The following is a 20,238-nucleotide window of genomic DNA, read 5'->3' on the forward strand; positions in this document are numbered from 1 at the left end:
TGCCTCTCATGCTCTCAGGCATGGGGGGATACAGTTGAAGTTTACAAAGCCAACACTTGGTACAGATAACAGGACCTGAGAGGTATGTTACTACAATTAAATCTTTTGTATTTCTTGTCCCCCTGGTTTCGTGGGGGAGGGATGTTTTAACTCAGTGGGGAATTCTATCACAGTCAAATTTTGCCTTGGGGTCACTGGCACGCGCAGCACCCTCAAACTGACTTGGAAAACTTCTGGGCCAGTATGGGTGAGCCATGGCCCCTATCATTTCATAAACTGCATGCATTAACTGAATTAGTGCATCAACTGCAGAGAGGACATATTTTCCCTGCTACCAGCCCTTGGAATTCCCCTGTGTTTGTTATTAAAAAACAAATGGGCAAGTGGCGTTTGCTCCAGAACCTCTGAAAAATTAATTCTGTAATAGAGGAAATGGGAGCTTTGCAGCCTGGGCTCCCCTCTCCTACCATGATCCCTCGAAATTGGCATTTGACAGTAATTGATTTAAAGGATTGTTTTTTCAATATTCCTTTGCATCTTGATGATGGCCCAAAATTTGTTTTTTCAGTTCCTAGCATAAATATGCAGGCACCCTTACAGTGATATATCACTGGACTGTTTTGTCTTGGGGAATACAAAATTCTCCTACTATTTACCAGTGGTATGTTGCTAGGGTCCTTAGTCCTGTTTGGCAACAAATGCCTGATGTTCTTTTGTATCATTACATGGATGATATTCTTAATGCAGCTGAACAACAGGACATCATGGAGGAAGCCTTAGCCATTGTCACGGAAGCTGTGAGTCAGGCAGGGCTTTGCATTGCTTCTGAAAAGGTACAGAAATATCCTTCATGGAAATATTTGGGATGGGTGCATTGGAGTTCACACACTTTCTCCCCAAAATTTACAAATTCAGATTAACATTAGAACCTTATATGATGCACAAAAACTTTTAGGTGCAATTAACTGTGTGTGCTCCTTATTAAGAATCTCAAATGCAGAGAGTCCTTTGTTTGAACTGCTAAAAGCAGACTCAGGCCTTTTGTCACCTAGACGGCTCAATTTACAAGTTCATCAAGCCCTGCAGGGCGTCTGTGATGCCTTAGCAAACTGGCAAAGCTGCACGAGGTGTACTCGAACTGCCTTTCCTTTTAACCATTTTGCTCCCAGCAAAACAACCCCATGATTTGATATTTCAATGGGACTCCAATGCACCAGACCCTTTGCTTATCATTGAATGGATTTTTTTGCCACACCAGGCAACCAAAACCATCACTACCCAACATGAAATGATGACACAACTGATTATTAAGGCCTGGCAGAGACTAACTTCCCTAGCAGGAGTGGATTTTCCCACTGTTTTTATGCCTATTACCACCTTTTATTTGTATTGGCTATTTCAGGAATCTGAGGCTATTCAGATGGCCTTTGCTGAATTCAGCAGGCAAATTTCAACACACCCTCCAAAACATAAGCTTTTAACACGTTTATTGCAATTGATAGAAAAAAAAGTGAGCTCCCACTTAAAGCCTTAACAGTATTCACAGATGGTTCTGGTCACTCTCATAAATCAGCGCTGATACGGAGAGATCCCTCATCTGGTACTTGTAAATCACATGTGTCCACAGTTGAGAGGTCTCCCCAAATTGTTGAACTAGCTGCCGTTGTCAGAGCTTTTAAAAATTTTTCTGATGCCTTTAATTTGGTAACATATTCAGCTTATGTCGCAGGAGTTGTGATGAGAGGTGAAGCATTAGTTTTGAAAGAAGCTGAAAATTCACAATTCTTTCATTACAGCTCATTACAGCTCCTTGTTTTTTCCTTAGAAAATAGAGCATCTCCTTATTTTGTTATGCAAATTAGATCATATACAGACCTTCCCTGATTTTTAGCTGAAGGGAACAGACAGGCTCATCTCTTAGCAATGCCTGTACTAAATTCTGTCCTACCTAATAAGATGGAGCAAGCTAAGGCATTAATTTTTTCACCAGAATGCTGCTGCTTTGATTTGGAACTTTGGCATTACTAAAGCCCAAGCTTCAGCAACTATTGCTGTTTGTCCTGACTGTCAAAGGTGTTCTTTTCCCTCTATTGCAGGAGGTGTTAATCCCCTAGGGCTTCAAAGCCTCCAAATCTGGCAAACAGACGTTATCCATTTTGCTGAATTTGGCCGTTTGAAATACATTAATTCCTCTATTGACACCTTTTCTGGTACTCTTTTTGCATCAGCTCATTCAGGGGAAACAGCAGAAGATGTCTGTAGACACTTTGTTGTTGCTTTTGCAACTCTTGGTATACCCTCTGAGGTTAAGACTGATAATGGGCCAGCTTATACTTGCATCAGCTGCTGCCTCTACAGGGAATCACTCACAAAACAAGTATCCCTCATTCCCCAACAGGCCAATTTATAATTCAGCGAGCTCATGGCTCTCTCAAGCATCTTTTAATCCTACAGAAAGGGGGAGCTGGAGATGGCACCCCTGCTGAGAGACTGCAGAAAGCTCTTTATGGTTTTAACTTTTTGAATTGTTCTTTCATGGACCCCAATCCACCGATTGTTGAACATTTTAATTGCAACTCACAATTGCAACATAAGGAAAGGCCCCCTGTTTTAATAAAGGATCCAGAATCTGGTAAAATATTGGGGCCTTATCCTTTGATCATCTGGGGTCGAGGCTTTTCATGTGTCCTTACAGAGAATGGTTCTAAGTGGATCTCAGCAAAGAATGTGAAGTCATTTCAAGAACCCCTTAGTGTAGCACCTGAGAACCCACCTGTAATACCAGCATCGGAGGACACCCAGGAACAGGACTTTTAACTGATGTTGATTCTGTTAGACATGCTACTTTGCAAAATAGAGCAGCAATAGACCTTTTACTTTTAGCACAGGGACATGGGTGTATTTGATGGAATGCCTTAACTTTTCTGACTACTCCCAGTCCATCTATACCAGCATTTAAGCCCTGAAAGAAGGTGTGAATAAACTGCAGGTAGGTAATAGGTAGGACTGGCTGAATCAGCTCCTGGGGGACTGGGGACTCACTGGCTGGGTTAGGAATTTAGGTTTGTATGCATTAGGCATTATATTATGCATTATAGTAGTTATTCCTTGTATTTTAGAGTGTGTTAAAAATCTAATAGACAAATCATTTAAGAGTGTATTTTTGGTTGAAAGAAATGGGGGAGATGTGGATATAGGTAATGCAAATGAGACTGATAGTACTGTAGATTTAATCAGCATATGCAGCTTGATAACAAGGATGCCCTGGGAAGAGCAAACAGAGCTCTGACTGCAAGAAGATTGAATCAAGTCTGGAATAAGGGAAAATAAGACTTTACTAAGTAGAAATGTAAAGTTTATCTATGTGATCTTTAACTAGCACACATAGTGCTCATAAAAATTGGATTCTGATCATCATTCAGTGTCCCCATCTCTCTCTCATTATTGATAAGACCCTGCTGGCCTGTAGTGGCCCCAACCTTTCACAGGCCAGCTCATCTCTCAATAAAGGAGTTAAATAAATGTTAGACACAAGGGACAGGTGAATGACCAGGTGAAGGAAGGGAGTGGGAGGGACGGGGAAACCTGACTTTGCTCCCCAAGGCCTTGGAGGTGAACTGGGGATTTTCCATTTAATTAGCTTTAGAAGGGGTAATTCCCAGCATCATCTTCATGAGCAGATCCACCCTGAGCTCTCTCTCACCTCTTCACATCCAACAGTGGTGCTCCACTACAGCTGCACCACTAGACAGGAAAGCCAGGCTGTATTAGTATCTAATGAAGGTAACAGGCAGCTGATATTGAAATGCCCACGGAGAAAAAAAAGAACTGATACACAGAAACAAGCAGTAATTTTTGTTTTGAAAGGGAGAAGCAAAATGGATGCCAAAACTCACAAAATATGTGAATTTGAAAGCCTCAGGTTCTCCCTTGCATAGAAGCATTATGTGAACTGGCCTTGCTACTGAAGAGAACCAGCCACCTGTTCATCCCTGCTTCCCACTCAAGAGCGAGGTATTGTTCCTGGGAAAAAAGGCTCCAGTGCTTTATGAGAGGTGGGGATTGGAAGACTGTCCCATAGGCACAGAAATCAACTCAGTACAGTCAGTTCATTAGAAATGTGCACACATGCAGGCAGGAGTTTATTAGTCCACATTTACCATGCCAAAACCCAAAAATTCCCCCAAAATAGGGGTAGGTTCCCAGTTTTGCCTGCTTGCAAACTAACAGTGATGAGGATACTAAGCATGCCTTGTGCACTCTGACTGGAGTGAAGGGCAGGAGCTGAACGTACATTCGCAGCTGAGATTCAAACCTCTCACACATCCTAGGTCAGAGCAGCTGCAGCAGTTTTAACGTGTGTGCGAGAGAGGCTGGCTCAGCAGATGCTAAGTACTGGCAGCACAGCCAGTCCTCCAGTTCAACACTCCGCTCTGTGTCCACGGCCCTCTCTGCAAACTTCATCATGAGCAGGGCACGCTTCATGTCCACCCAGTTCTGCAGCACTTGGCACAGAGTTTCCTCATGGCTGAGGGGCTGCTCCATGAGGTCTTTTCGGGGCCCCCAAAGCAGACACTGCAGCATCCGCTTGGCCTCGGTAATCCACACACGCTTGATGGGATCTGCTTCCAGTAGTAGGTGGGCCAGCTGCTGGAGTCCCCGGGAATAGATGGACAGGCTGGGTAGAGCAGGGAGGTCCTCAGGGCTATACTCCTGTTCCCTGAGGTGTACCTTCTCCTCGAAGGGGTTGGGCTGGTGCAGCAGTTCATAGATGAGAATACCAGTCTGAAACTCATCAAATTTCTTGTACTGAGAAGCTGACACAATCTCCGGGGCCAGCCGGGCCTGACTCTTCTTCAGCTTGGAGTCTCCAGTTCCAGTCTTCTGTTTAGCTTTCAAAAAATTGCTGATGATGAGGCGGGGTAAGTGTTTGTCATCTTTGGCTTTCACACAGCTCATGGGGGGCTTGCAAGGCACAAGCAGTAGGTTCTCCAGGCACAGGTCACGATGGATGATGCCATGCTCTTTGAGATGCTCCAAGCCATTGCAGAGCTGGAGGAGCAGAAAACAAACACGACGTTCATACAACTCCGGCTTGGCTTGGTGGAGCATCACTGAGTCCCTCACAAAATCGGCAGTGGTCTGGCTTGGCACCTCACGAGTGATGACCACCACACAGTCGTGCTCACTGGCAGTGCGGGAGGGATGGAAGCCGTCTCCAGGCATGCTTTTCCCCACATCTGAGGCCAGCAGCATGCTAGAGGGAACAGAGGCCACAAAATGCCCACAGTCCTGCTGGATGTTGAAGTGAACAGGCACTGCAGGGCTGCAGTATGAAGCAGCTACCTTGGACTCCTGGGTTTTACAAATCTGTAAAGAGAGATAAAAAACGTCAGCCAGTGACAGATCAGAAGTTGAGAGATGGGATGCTAAGCTGTGATTTGCAGATGCTCTGGAAGACAACAGCAGAAGCAGGATCCCTTAAGCATTGGTCCTTTAAGCACTTTAAATTATCTCCTGGCTTGAGGATTGTTTTTGTCCTGTAATAGCCCAATCTTACCCACCAGATGTCTGGGTTGCATTTCTGGACAAGCTTCCTTTGCCAGGCAATGCCCAGTAGTTGGAGGAAAGGAGGACAGTAATCGTACCGTGAATAATTTCTGAAGATTTTGTTTCACTGCCAACAGAAGCAACATAGCTTTTACATCACAGATATCATTGACATAAACTCCTGCAACCCAAGAGACATTCCTAGAGGGAGAAAGGCAAAGCTTGTGGCAAAAGACATGCTGTCTCTATCTCTGGAGACAGTTAACACTCCTGGATGAGGCTCCACACAATGTGAGGTGACTGTGAGTAATAGTGCTGTTTGTGATGAGGGGTGGACAGAAACCTCCAGCACTTTCTTCCCACCTGATCCTTCTCTGGTCCCAACCCTGGAGCCATTTTCACATTCTCCTCAACCATTCCACTTCCTTGTGTCAGCAACTACTCTCAAACCTAGGATCAATGGCTAACAGAAACCAGCAACAACCTGCACTCCTCAGCACAGGCAAAAAAAACCACCAAAGAGAAAATGGAAGCTTACAACAGGCCTACAAAGAAGTAAGAGTGCAGCAAATGCTAAGGAGAAAAATGCCTTTTATAATCTGGATTCTTGTTAACCTAGATGATTTCTACCTTCATTTTCTTCCATATTTTAGCTTTATACTCCATTAGAGACTCAAACCCAGGCTTATTATAGGACTGTCCATTAGCTTATGGGGCCTTCTGGCATTTCTATTATACTTTTTTGCCCTTTATTTAGCGATGTGTTTATATGTCATCCACAGGAGTAAGCAAAAGGCTGAAACTCAGCATAAAAGGTTTCAAAACCTGGAGCGTGACAGTGCCAGTCACAGCGTGCGTGCAAAATCTTAGGAGAAATCAATTTTGCCTCCAAGTTAAAATGTACACAAGAACAGAGAGGAGCTGAAGAATAGGGCTGCTTTTGTGTTCCTCTAGCAGGGGTTTGAATCTGGGCATTTCCAGATAATTCACTCAGATGAGACAACACTGTGGAGATGGGGCATTTCAAATCCCTATTGTCCTCTCTTTTCTAAACAAAAATACCTTAACCTGGCCTATTTGTGGAAAGATAAGCTTTGGAGAGCTAGGCAGAGTGCAGATGAGTGTAGTGGGACTCAAGATGATGCAGGAGGTCCCCAATTGTAGCACAGGCCTTCCACCCCTCTGACTAACAAACCTGCTTGTTCCTCCTCCCAAAGGAAAGACATGTAAGGCATAGGAAAAGGGGGAGCATTCCTGGCAAGAGAAAAGTCTCTGGAAGAACAACTACAGCCAAATGAATACAGGGAAATCTTCCCCATCCAGCCATTCTTCTTGACTTTGGCTGCACCAGAGGCATCCTCCCTGCTGAAAGCTCCAAGTAGGAGCCTGGGCTGGCTTAGTCACACATCTCTAGTGGAAAAAGAAGCCAAGCATGGAGCATATCTTGGCTTAATTCCTCTAAAGCCATTTCTAAACTGTTTTATACATAGCCATGTCTGTCTGTGCATAGCTCAGACACTGGCTCCTGCTTCTCTATAGGTTCCTTGCCTCAAGTCTGATCTTCTGCCCATTTTGAGCTCTCCAAGTCTAATTTCAACTACAGGCCTGTGATCTATTTCATGTCAAAAAATCTATACAGAAGCCAGAAAGGGCAGCTAGGAATCAGCCAACTGTAATGTTTCACAATTATTCATTCCCTACTTTGGCTGTCAAAGGGATGTTGGCACACAGGAATCATATCCATGCACCTGGATAAGCACATAAACAACATCACCACACTGGCACAGAGTATGGCCTTGTTGCAGTGGTTCTGACTTTAAGACACTCTGCAGTGTACCTAGGGCACACACAGGAACACAAGTGCAGTCCTATCAAGAGGCTGAAATATGCTGTTTCTGCCTTAGCAAGAATTCATGCACTACAGACATAGAGCTGAGCTACCCCACCTAACACAGCAGACAAAAGCAAAGATGTGGGCGAGCCACAAGGAACTGCAGATTGAAAAGGAGCACAGCAGTTCACTGCATAGTTCTTAGACTTCAGGAAGAAAGTTGTGATGGATTTAGGTATAACACACAAGACCAGCTTTGACTGCTGGACTAAGGAATTGGTGCAAGATCTCATCTAATTCAATTCTGGTTATTTACAGCCCCCCTGTTGGGTTGACTGTACTTCCTTTAGGATGGACTGGCTTTTAAGCTATCACTTGACTAGAACATCCCCTAGGGATGTTTTAAAGCATCCTAGAACAACTCTTAGAGTTCATAATGGTAGAAATTATTCAGCAGAGTTTTTTTCCCTTTTTTTCCTTCCTTAATGCATCTCTGACAGTGCTTTTTGGGGAATTACTTTAGGCTTTGAAAACAACTTGACGAATAAGCAGCAGTGAGATGTCCCCAGTGTTAAGTCAGAGCAGAAATCAAAGTCTCTGTATTCAAGTAGCAACATTGATCAAGAACCCAAAATCATAGAATGTCTGTGGAACTGGTTGAATAAGCTTACTTATCCAGGTTTCAAAGAGCTGAACTATTGCACCTCAAGTTTCCATTTCAAAACATGTATTCCATGGAATTACAGGAAAATATTTCAGACTTGACCTTACACAGCATGTCTGGGTCAGCCTTGCATTGTTTAATTGGGATCTGCAGTATCGTATTGTCTGTAGTTTCAAGATAATATAAGCACTCAGTATCTGGGTCAGAGCTTCCACTTAAAAGGCAGGCAGAGGCAAAAATGTTCTCTTTTGAGCAGCCTTTCATAAGCTTGTGTCATGAGAGCCGAATGCCTCTGAGTTTACAGCAGAGTATTTGCACAAAGAAAGAAAATAGTTGGGTTTCAGACTCCTTTAGCAATAAGCTACATCTGACTGGCATTTGTTACAATGAAAACTCCTTCTCCAAATAAACCTTTGCAAGCAGTAGGGGGAAAGTGGCAATTTTGGAAGAGGTTTTGTTTGCCTAACTTCACCTGTGAGAAATACCAGAAGAGAAAACAAGGTGTTGTATGAGACACAATGTGCTAGCGCACACATCTCCACTTAGAAGCTGGAGATAAGCCTGGATACCTCCTGGCTATGGACTTACCTTCACAGCATAGGTATTAGAAGGGTCCTTGGAGCAAGTGGCACAGTAATAAATTGCGTCCCCCGAATTGCAGCAGGGCTTGTTGCATGTCAGCTTGAAGAGGGACCAGTTGTTCTCGCTGAAATGCAGCTCGTTCTTCTGCTCCCGCATGAAACAGTCCTCGCACTTGGCGACCAGGCGGCGCAGGGACTCAGCGTACAGGGCCCCCAGCTTGCTGTACACCCCCTCCTTGCTGTCAATGTTGCTCAAAAGGTTGTGGAGGCTGGAGGCCGAGGACACCTGGCTGGACACACTGAGTTGCGAGGAGGAGAGGGACTGGAGATTTCTGCTGGGGCCACAAGCCCCTGTGCTCTTACCAGTGCTTGAGCCCCAGTAGTTGTTTCCTTTGGAGCTTTTCTCCAGGGACTCAGAGGAGGAGAAGGTGCCAGGGCGGTCCCCCAGGCTGGCTGGGTGAATGAAGGGAGGCTCCTCTTGGAGGCACACATTGCTCTCAGAATGGCTGACATTCAGCCTGGGGCTGGCAGCACCAGCTGCTTTGCCTGAAGACGCCTGTCCCCCAAAAAAGCCATCTGGAGAAGACACAGTTCTGATTACTGTCTTCTTCTGGGGCAGAGGCGGTGGGCAGCTGGGGGCAGAGGAGGGACCATCCACAGTGGAGACAGAAAGGAAAGGGACAGGGGGAAACACTTGGCTCTCAGCTGGAGGGGGCGAGTGGTTCGGCTCAGATGAGTGTCCTAGGAGATAGCAACACACAAGAAGATGCCATGAGTGGTCCTTGCAGGCTGAGAGCACAGGTCTTTCTCCATATCCCTGCCACCCCCAGGGCCTTGGCTGGGAAGAAAGCAGCAACCCAAATTACATGTGAACCCAGTGCACAGTCTTCCTATTCATAACTGCAAAGTTTCACAGGAGGGGTTAGGGATTTAATCCAGTTTAATAGAGCAGGTTGTGCAAAGCAGGCTGCAACCAGCGATCCAGAGAAATGCACTTCCCCACCCTTGAAAACCACTCCCCTACGAACTGCATATACAGTAGTAAAAAGGTAGTAGAGAGTAAATATTTAAGCAGTGATGTCATCCACAGGAAGGTAAGAATGAAGCACTTGATACAAGGAGAATTTTTTAAACACAGCCTCTCTCACCTGGTAGATGCCACCTAGTGCTTCAGCAGCAGGTCATGATAAGGAGAGAGTGATTCATGGCACACAGCTCCAGCCCCCTGGCTATACTAGAGCACTCCAAGTATATCAAACCTTTCTCTCACACTTCACACTTGCTTCGCTGAGCAAGCCTGGGATTTTGGCAATTTCTATCTTGCTGAAAAAAAATCTGACCTTCTCTCCCGCTGCCTGTTTCCCAACTTATTGCAAGACTCCTTTGCTCAGAGGGCAGGCTGGCCCCATTAAATACCACTAAAACCCAAGCATCTCCACATGGATTGGGTTGGGATGGCTGGCTCATTTTGGGCAGCCATAGAAGTTGCTTTCCTACCTGGGCCAGACAGGAGATGGGTAATACACTTAACATGCCATGAAAGAAGTGGGACATTAAAAAAAATGGACAAAAAGGTGATTTGACATTGAAATAAAGAGCATTAATTTCCTGTCATAGATACAGAAGAAGTGAGGACTGGAGGGGAAATTAAAAGAAGAGAGACAATCATTTAAAAGAATTTATCTATTGCACTTGAATGACAAACAGGACTCTGCTAACAACTTTCATGCAAGTGTAAACCTTAAAAGGTGAAAAGTGAGGTTTTGCTCTGAGCAAATAGTTTAGCAGATAGCAGGACCTATTGCTTTATTTAAATCTATTTTCCAAAGCTGCAGAGTGGTAGCAAACGAGTCTTCCTGGTCACAAAGCTCCTGCTGAGGGTTCAGCTGCCAGTAGGCACTTCCTCACAGGGCTTTCTGCCTGCTCCAGAGGAGTGTCCTGGGGCAGTTTCAGTGTCAGCCCGCAGAAGGCACTTGTCTCCTCACAGCCGAAGTGACTCACCAGCAGCCACTTACAACCACCAAGTACAGGGGCTCAGGTCCCTGAGCTCCCAGCCTGCTCCACCTTCTGAGGTTCTCGGCTGCCAGAGTGGATGCTGGCACCATCTGGCCCTATCCTTCCTCACCAGATTTTGGTAGCACTGGTCAATTTTCATTTGTCTCCTCCACTGCCAAGGCTCTCTGTATGTACCTCCTGTAATCCATCCCATCACATCAAGATCACCGAGGGATACCTCAGGAATGAACAGCACTAATTTCAGCTTCTGCAGGTTTCTCTCCCATGCAAGGCTGTTTCAGCAGCCCATTTCTGACAATATGATCAGAAACAGCTCTGTAGGAAATGTGAATCAGTATATGTCTCTTTTGGCCCAGAGCTTAGGTGCCGAGCTCTCTGACTCCTGTCGGACCCTTGTCCCAGGTGTGTGCCTGCATTGTACACCCAATTGCCCAGGAAGTGACTGCTGTCCAATTTCAGCTGACAAATATCTGTTTAACAATTGAGATTCATGCCCTAAGCTTTAGTGAAAACTCAGACATCCACATCATACTCTAATGGGTCCACAGGAGAGATTCTCTCCGTTAAACCCCTGCTAAAAGCCACAGGCAGGGATCATTCAGCATGGCACCACTTGCCACTTCCATCCACAGGGCTTTGACGGAGGACAGAGCCAAGAAAAACTCTTCTGCGTGCAGTCCACGAGTACCTCACCAGAGGCATCTCTGCCAGGACATGCAGCTGAATCCCTGTTTCAAGAGACAAGAGTTACTTGAGAGAGTCTTAGGAAACAAAAAACAGGACTGGAATCTTTGGCAACATGGAATCTTGTCCACATGCCTAGCCCACAAATGCCAAACTCCTCTTAAGTTTTCTTAATATGCTGCTAGTCTCTGCCCCAAGCAGAGAGTAATGAATTAAAGTCTTTCACAACTCTCCTAGCAGTGTTCTGCACTTTCAGCATGGAGTCCTTCTGCGTGTCAAGGGCTTAAAATCTCCCCTCCAGTTCATATTTTAACCATCTGACAGCATAGCCAATTAATTTGAACTCACCTCACTCAGACCACACAGCTTCTTGCTTGCATCAGCAAGACAAACTGCATTCGAGTATTCATTTAAAAACTCATCTTTCCCTGGATGAGTTTAAATAGTTGCTTCTGTTAGTAAAGGCAGAGAAATCCTCTTGTCCTTATTTTTGACAGCAAATTGCTTCTGTGCCTAGTAAGTAAATATCCAATATATTTTGGGGGTAAGTTTTTCTTACCCCTGTACAATTTTCTGGCAAGGTCTCACTCTCAGACTCCAAGTTAGCAGTGGAAAAAAGGAGTTTTCAGAGCTCTGACTCTTAATTTTATTGCTGTACATTGTTGCTCTTGGAAAGAGAGAACCTCCACTACATGAAGGTTGCTCTTGCTAAGGAAATACTTTCTGAGCTGCTGAACACGTTAGTGCACGTCTAAGTTACGCACTGATGAGAAAAGTGACTTCATAGTAAGTATTTTTTAATCACAGTTAAACGAGTGCAGGCAGATTTTTTCCCCTTAAGAAATAACTGGGAACACAAGGAGGGAGAGATCACCTCTAGTACAAAACTCCTTCTGGTACTCCTCAAATCTATGCAGGACTTTCTATAGCAGGGCTACCTGTGACATTGTGAAATGCATGAAACACAAGCAGGATTGTTTTTATATCGAGATTTTATCCAGACCAGAGGAGATCTACAGGGTGAATGATACTGGCATGTACTGAATGAATGAAAGACTAAAAAGCCTGTGATGTTGGTCTGACTCTGCCACATTCATCTAAAGTGCATCAAGAGGGAGAAGGGTAGGAGAAGTGGAGAGATGAAGGGTCACTGGGGGAGCTGGGGACTGGACCCTTGTGATCCCTGCTCTGAGGATGCTGTCCCAGCACAGAGCCTCAGGTACAACGCTACCTCTCCTGTATGCAGTGGTCACTTACTGCCATTGCTGCCGGTCTGTGTGTCCGAGTCAAGGCTGTCGCTGGAGCCAGCCATAAAGCTGATGTGGGCGCTCCTGAAAGGTGGGCTGAGGCTCTCTGCAGAGCTGTTGCTGACTCTCTCCAATTCAGTGTTATTTGGGTTCATTTTCAGCCTAGAGAGAGTGAAAGAGAAGTCAGGAGACAGATGGCAAAAGGATACCCTGCATGCATTTTTGCATGGAAACTCAACCTGAGAGCAGCCTTAGTTTGCTCTCTGCCTCTCTTTATACTGCACAGTCTCTTATAACACCAGACTACCTCATTCCAGTGCACTTTTCTTCTTTCTCCAGTACCTGGGGAATTGCATCCCGCAGACTCTGAGCAGGTTATAGGCTTGCAGTCCCCATGCCAAACCTGCTGTGCTTGAACCGAGAGGGAAAGCCAGTGAGCTAAGAGCATCCAGCCCCAGTCTGCACCTCCTTTGCCTAGAACATGTGAGGTCCTGGACCACATTCCATTTTGGCCACTGCCACTCAGAAGTGGGGACCCACCAGTGTTTGCCTTCAACAAAGTTCTCAAGGGAAGGAAGTAGCACCACTCCTCCTATTTTACAGAAGGCAGGTCGAGGCTGTGTGTATGAACCCCTTCCTTCATGATAGAGGTATAGGTAGCAGCAGAGTCCATCTCCAAACATGCATCACAGTAACAAACCAACACCTTACAAAAGAAGAAGCATCTCTGCAGAAAACATGAACCTACGACACAGTTTTTAATGTAAGACCTACAGTTTACCATGCAGCTTCCACCTAAAAAATAAATAAACCCACCACAAACTGGGCTTATAACTTACTGGGTCATGGTTTAAGTGACCAGTTTAGGCAAGCAGTATTTTTTGCTAAGATAAATAATTTCCCCTGCATTTTCTTATGTTTCTGCCTTGGAAAACAACAGAAACTGTTGAAATCAGGCAGCACAGAAGAGCATAAACACTCCTAGCATTGGTACAGTTCCCACTCAGCCAGAAAACAAAAGTTATCAGTCCACATTTTTTAAGTATAACTGCCAATCTGCTGATAAAATTCAAAACGTTGATTAAGAATGTAAAAAAAGTTAGTGGCAGACTTGTACACAAGTAAAAGGACTTTCACCAGCTATCTTGCTGGAAGGTATCCGGCGTTTCCTAATCAGACAGCTGAATGGCTGCTGAGAAAGACAAACAAAAGACATGCACGACCGTTTTCTTGCCACACCCTGGTCACGTGCACGAGACCTCTCCTCATCCAAAACTCCCAAGGACAGCAGACACAGATTTTTATTTGAAGACTGAGAAATGTTTAATTCCCAATCAAGACAAAGCACTAACTCTTGTGTCCACATCACCACATGGAGAGCAGAGTGTATGAGAAGCCCGGAAGAAACTTCTGCCAGACTTCCTCATTTGCCTGAGCAGCCTTGGTCTAAAAATACTCAAGGGCTGATGAAAATAAGGCTATAAAAACCAGTTCAGGTATACTTCAGCAGAGACACTGGTCTTCCACCAGTGATGAATTTATCACAGCAAGCCTCTTGGGGATGATTTACAAAACTTTACAACGCACCACACAAGCCGGTTTAAAAAATGAGAGAGGGAGGAAGAGAGAGAGAGAGTTTGAGGGGTTTAGATCTGTTATGACTAATGCTGTTGAAAGCAACCAACTACACTTAAACTTTTTTTTTTTGTACTATAAAGATATAGCTTTATCCTATAACTTTCTCAGATGTTTAACATTTAGTAATTTGGGTGGAAAAAAATACAAAGGTGCACACCCATGCCAGAACACTGTCTGACCCGGCAAGAATCAATGAAGCATTTGAATCCATCAGAAAAGAAGATTTAGCAAGATATCCAGTCTCGATTCACACAGATCAGATGTTTTCTAACACATTCCTTCCCCCAGCTCCCCCCGAAAACTTGGTGCATTTCTATTTCTTTCCCATCACTAAACACAAACTCGCGGAGCTGCCTTACCATTCCTGCACTCAGAGAGAGATGAGACTTTGTTCGGCGCAGTCCAAGGTCCGCTGTGCACAGCCACACCTATTCCTCCAAGCAACGCTGCGCCAGCCAGAGCCGTGCTGGCTGCTGCTGCCCTTGCTGCGCTCAGTGACTTGGTGAAGTCAGATGCAGAAAGAGCACAGTTTCCTCCCCGCACCACCGTGACTGATGTAAAGTGCAGTTCCTGAATAGGCGCACCGAAATAGAAATTGTTTGCTGCTTAAACGACATCCTGCTCTTGTTTCAGATGTTACAGCCAGGCCAGCTAATACTTAATGGAAATACCTCTGCCTCACATCTCCCTCTTTTCCTATGAGCTGCTTGAAGCCCAGGGTGCAGCCTGCACAGATTAAAATACCACACACTCTATCAAAGAATTACTACTGAAAACTTGCTAAGGTCAAACTCTCCCATTTCAGTAAAATTCCACCCCAAGAGCTGAATAGCTCATTGCTAGAACAGCCTGTGGGACACTGATTTACAGCTAACCCAAACATCCCCTGCTTTGCTAGTGTTCCTTCCACCTCACCTGAGAGCAAGGGCACAGGTGGCTATTTTCTGTCTTGCCCTTTTCACCAAAGGTTATTGGAAATCACCAAAGGGTGTGGGAAATAAAGAGCACAACCCATCTTAAAATCAAAGAAAATACTGGGTTTGTGCCTTGCACCACTGACTTGTTAACGTCTGTGGGCTACACTCCAGAAAGATGTAACAGTAGTTAATTTACATAAATTTAAAAATGCCTGCTCAGCAGCTAAAACATAACCAGCAACTTCAAGAACAACACCAGAGCCTTCATCCTGTGCCTGTGCATAAAGAACAGGTCACCAGAATAGCTCTCCCAATCTAATGGCCTAAACCCACAGGATTTCACAGATTTTTAGCTCTCCAACTATTGTGGTAGCTTTAAATACACTTCAGTTACTCAACATCCTCCACGCAACAGCCTGGCATATTCAGGCAACCCTTCAAGTTCCCTATTTCCAAGTCTTCCCATCAAACAATTTCATCCAGCTGACTTTCCACAAGATTCTCACAGTCCTGCCTAAAACAAGTAAAGATTGGAAAGAGAGGTCTTGTAAAAAAAAACACCAAAGCAAAACAAAATCCCCCAAACCTACCAACAATTTGGACTCTTAACACTGAAAGGGGACACAGCTCATTTCCCTCGTCTCACGTTTCACCTCTGGTCAGGGTCTGCTTCATCTTTCTTGTGTTTCAATTTGACCAGTAGCTATGTGTATAATTCCACATTTCTTAACAGATCAGGGTCCTACCTAATGCTGCTGTGAGACTCCAGCATCACCAACTGCATGCTTTGCACTTCTCAGAGAGACAGTGGAGATGGGCACCAAAGCTTGGCTCCCCTAACTGCAGAAGACACACATGCCTTGGGATATTGCCCCAGGAATCCCTAGACTTTGGACATATCTTCAACTTGAATTTCCTGTCTGAGATTTCACACGGAGATATGGTTACTTTCCACAAGTGTAAGGGGCAGGTTTTGAGAGCAGGAAGCCCCTCAGACGAAAAGCTGCCAGGGTCCCACTTGCTCCTTTCCCACAGCCATCCCACGGGCAGCCTGTTGGCAGCACTGGAGGATGTATTAGGCAACTCTGCTCCACACAAAGCCATGGTCACTCTGCAGTGCCATCACAGGGGTCTCCCAGCCTTGCTGTGTCAGCAGGAGGAGATCACTCCTTCTCAGCACAGATGACAGGACTGAACAAACAACAGACATGCCGAGTTTTATAAATCACGTGACAGAGGAATGAGGAGAGGAGAACAGAGAACACACAAAAATGGACACACAGCAAACTGCACTCCAAGAGGTGTTTGGTGATAATGTCAATAAGACACTCCCTCCCAGTATAAAATAATGGAGCTTATGTACAGAAAAGGCCAGACTGCATTACAGCATCAAACATAATATATGGCTAGGCATAATTATTACACAAGAGGAAGCATCATTGTACCATATGCTTGTCTATCATGAAACTTGAATAATTATATCTTCCTCCTCTTGACACTTGCTGTTTCTTCCAGCATCTTCCCCTGGTTGCAGAGGGAAATTAAAACCCAGCATACAGGAGCTTACAACATCTGAAGCTTAGATTAGTACTTATCCTTCTGCTATCAGCTGCCAAATATGGAGAAAACTGAGGTACGGAAAAGAAAGGATTTTGAAGAACTCCTAGCTTTGTTCAGAGGGATACACTGCTCTTCCTGGTATCAGAGGTGCTTTATGTAGCACAGATTAAGTTGAAATGAGGATTTGGAGTCTGGAGATACACAGGAAAATTCAGGTAGGGCACAGAATTAAGATGGTAGGTGGGTCAAAAATTAAATGAAGTGATTAAAAATCACTGCATACTCTGATGTGGTGAAGAAGGTAAAAAATCTCATTTCAACTTCCAACTCTGTGCTTTCTTAAGTGGTAAGACAGGAAATACACAGAAGAGTGAATGACTTTAATTTTAAAAGAAACAAACTCTCCTAAAAGATAAGCTGATAGATCATAAACCAGTGTGTTTTGTCACTGGGATACATCCTGACACTGAGCTCTGAGGAGAAACGGGCACCTCGGGAATGGTAAGAAAAGAGGAATATTCTGCCTCAAGTACAATTGCTCCTCCGTCACAGACTGATTCCTGGCAAGGAACACACAGCACAGCCCCACCAGCCAAAACCGCCTCCTCAGCAAGAAACAAACCTGGCACTTTTCCTGGTGATCTAGTTCCCAACACCTGGCTCTTCTCCTGGTGATCCAATTCCCAGCATTGCAACTCTTCTGTAACACTCCTGTGCTCTGTGTCCTCCTGCATCAAGCAGTGGCAGCAGCACCAGAACAGGCAATCTTGGCTCCTCAGGCTCTTTCTCCCTGGCTGCATTCAGCAATGACAGGTGTGGGGAAGTGCTGTGCTGCACCTTTGCTATCCCATGCCAGCACACTCAGAAAATTTCAGAAGCTTTTTTTGGCGCTGCCTTTTGAAGCTGGCACTAATTGTGATAAAAACAGCTCAAGAGGCAAAACAGCATCACTGTTTTATTTCTTTAAGAGGCTGATGAAAATAAGCCTCTTTCTTTCTTTAAGAGGCACATGAAATAAATTAGCCATCAAGGTTTTAGACGCCAAAAGAAACCATGAGGATCACTTAAGCCTGATCCTCTGCATAAGAGAGACATAAATTTCAGCAAAGATTCATTCCTTGTGCCAAGAAACTGAAGGCCATACTAGAGCATTTTAAACCAAAGAGCATTAAATCATCATTGCACGTACATGTCCTGGGTATCCTAGTCTCCCCAGTGAGCTCCTTCCATAGCCAACCACCTTCCCAGCTTTTGGAAGAAGACCAGCCACCATCTTGCCTTATTTGTCATCCTGTTTCAGACCAAACAAACATCAAATATCTATAACCTTTCAAACAAGCAGAAAAAGAGGATTGTATGAAGAAACAGTTGCAAGAGATCCAGAGTAGCTTTATATAGGAGAAAACAGGGACAAATTAATTATTTTCCTTTTTTTGTGACAACTTTTAAACCTCCCTGAAATTGCTCTTTCTGCCATCCTAAGAGACAGCTTCCTCAGTCTCTGGAAGGAATTTACCCTGTAAAAATTTTGTCTGCTTTTAATTGTTAAAACCAAGATGAACAAAACAAAATCTAGACTAATTTTTTTCTTTCTCTGCTTTATAACTATTCAAACACACATTCAAGTTTTCCTTAAAACAAGCAATTAAGTTTCATTAGGAAATCCAACAGGCAAACCTAATTTTCCAGCATTAAATGCCTTGCTTCAGCTTGAGATCTAGAAGGAAAAAGGATGGTTACATGCCTTTCCTGCAGCTGACATGAACCCTGATCTGCTAAGCCCCCAGCACCAAGCCTGTGTCATAACCAGGTCTACACTGGCTTCACCTCCAACTGCCAAAGGAGCTTTTGCAGCTGAGCCACCAGGGAACATTCTGGGCTGAGGCACTCTGTGTGAGAAGTATGTAAGCCTAACAGAAGGATCAGTGGTTCTTCCATCAGAGACAAGGACATGTTCACAGGCTTCCCGGACTAGGAGAGTATGATGTGCCTCAGAGTCATCTTTGTGATTCTGCTTCTTCAGATATTTGGCTGTAGCCCAGGACAAATGGAGGGGATGCTCCTCCAGCAGTAGGCCATGGCCCGAAGCTGCAACAACTGCCCAGTGTGACACAGTGCCACTATGGTGATTTTACCAGCTGTGCGTGCAGCTATCCCTCCCACTGCCCTGGTTCCTGTGCTGACACGCTCACAGCAGCCACAGTTTTGCTTGAGACAAAAACAAAAGCACCCTCAAAGCAAAGAAACAAAGCGGGGCTTGCAAAACCTGAGTCTGATCAGATCACTCCTTACTGCTCTTCAGCCAGCTGGGCTTTGGCTTCAGTAGCTGGAAGCAGAACTAAGCTCTTTTGAGTAAGGTGCCCCACAGCTCAGCTACAGGCATCAAGGCCCTTGGGAGACAAATACCTGTAGCATAACCTGCCCTTCAGCCACAGGGGGTAACCAACACCTACGTCAGCCTGGCAGGGTTTATAGCTCTGCTGGAGATCCCAGTCATGGATGCCACGTGTTGCCTGACCTCAGTTTCCCTGCCTGCTTCCATATAGGCTTTCTAGCACACAGATGCTTTCATCAGGATGACTCAAAAGCAACTGTTATAACTGGCACAGCTCAACTGCAGCAGGAGCATGAAATAGCCCCTCAAAGTAGCAGAAAATGCTCCACACTCCTCAGGTGTCATAACACCAACATGGAGGAGAGAAAATCATCTGTGTGCTCATTTGCTTGTGGGTCTTTTGCTTCCTCTGACTCCAGCAGGCATATGGCATCACAGCAGGAAGCCCAGCATTAAGGGGAACTAAAGCCACTTGTAATTTCTTCATTTCCCTTGAGAAACCTCATTTGTTCACCTCTTGGTCAATTTAAAAGACTAGTTTCCTGGGCTAGCCAATTCCAAAACACACTGAAAATTCAGTCTCAACCTGGAGGTCAGTGATGCCTACACATAAGCTTGACTACGGACCCTAAGGCCAAGTTCTCCTCCAAACACACATCCCTTCTTCTCTTGACTTTTAAATCAAGGAGCTGGCATCAAATCTATTGTGCAATACAGTTTCAGGCAGCAAAACTGCCACATACAATAAAGCAGATATGGGACACCTGCAAAAGGTGAAAGTATCCTTCCCTAATATGCTCAGACAACATAATTAATGGAGAGAAAAACGAATTTTCTTCCCTCATTTGACCTTTGTTTTATTTCTTTGTTTCCTTTTTTTCGTTTTTTTTTTTGTTTGTTTGTTTGTTTTGGCGATGCGCACTACAGATACTAAATGCACACTAAGTATCGTAAGCCTGAGGGGTTTTTTTAATTGTTTAGCAGGGCTATTTCCTTCTCAGATAGCTCCCTCACTTTTGTTTTCTAGGGCCTACAGTTGACCTGCCTGCAAACCTGACTTCCAGGAAAGTGGAGAACAGAAGGCTGTCTGAAGCCAGGTGGCTCCCACACATAACAAGCCCACGCAGAGCAAGCTGCAATTATCTGCTTGCAGGCAAGGAGCCCTCCGTGGGAAATTGCAGCTTTGAGAGTTCACTTTGAAAGCAGAAAATCATT

At 44.8% G+C, this 20,238-nt stretch overlaps 1 protein-coding gene across 4 annotated transcripts in view; it reads right to left on the reverse strand.

Moving 5' to 3' along the window:
• The window catches only part of PRAG1 (PEAK1 related, kinase-activating pseudokinase 1), a 35,275-nt gene that overhangs the window by 8,647 nt on the left and 6,390 nt on the right, over positions 1-20,238 (reverse strand). For all 4 annotated transcript variants that reach the window (XM_014888277.2, XM_088163764.1, XM_088163763.1 and 1 more), the window contains 3 exons: positions 12,584-12,735; positions 8,634-9,367; positions 3,704-5,370 (listed from right to left, as the gene is read on the reverse strand). In XM_014888277.2, coding sequence (XP_014743763.1) covers positions 4,333-5,370; positions 8,634-9,367; positions 12,584-12,735 — 1,924 coding nt within the window. In that variant the 3' untranslated portion in view covers positions 3,704-4,332. The remainder of the gene's footprint in view (positions 1-3,703; positions 5,371-8,633; positions 9,368-12,583; positions 12,736-20,238) is intronic.

Source organism: Sturnus vulgaris, chromosome 4, assembly GCF_052056855.1.
Source record: "Sturnus vulgaris isolate bStuVul1 chromosome 4, bStuVul1.hap1, whole genome shotgun sequence".
Taxonomy (NCBI): domain Eukaryota; kingdom Metazoa; phylum Chordata; class Aves; order Passeriformes; family Sturnidae; genus Sturnus; species Sturnus vulgaris.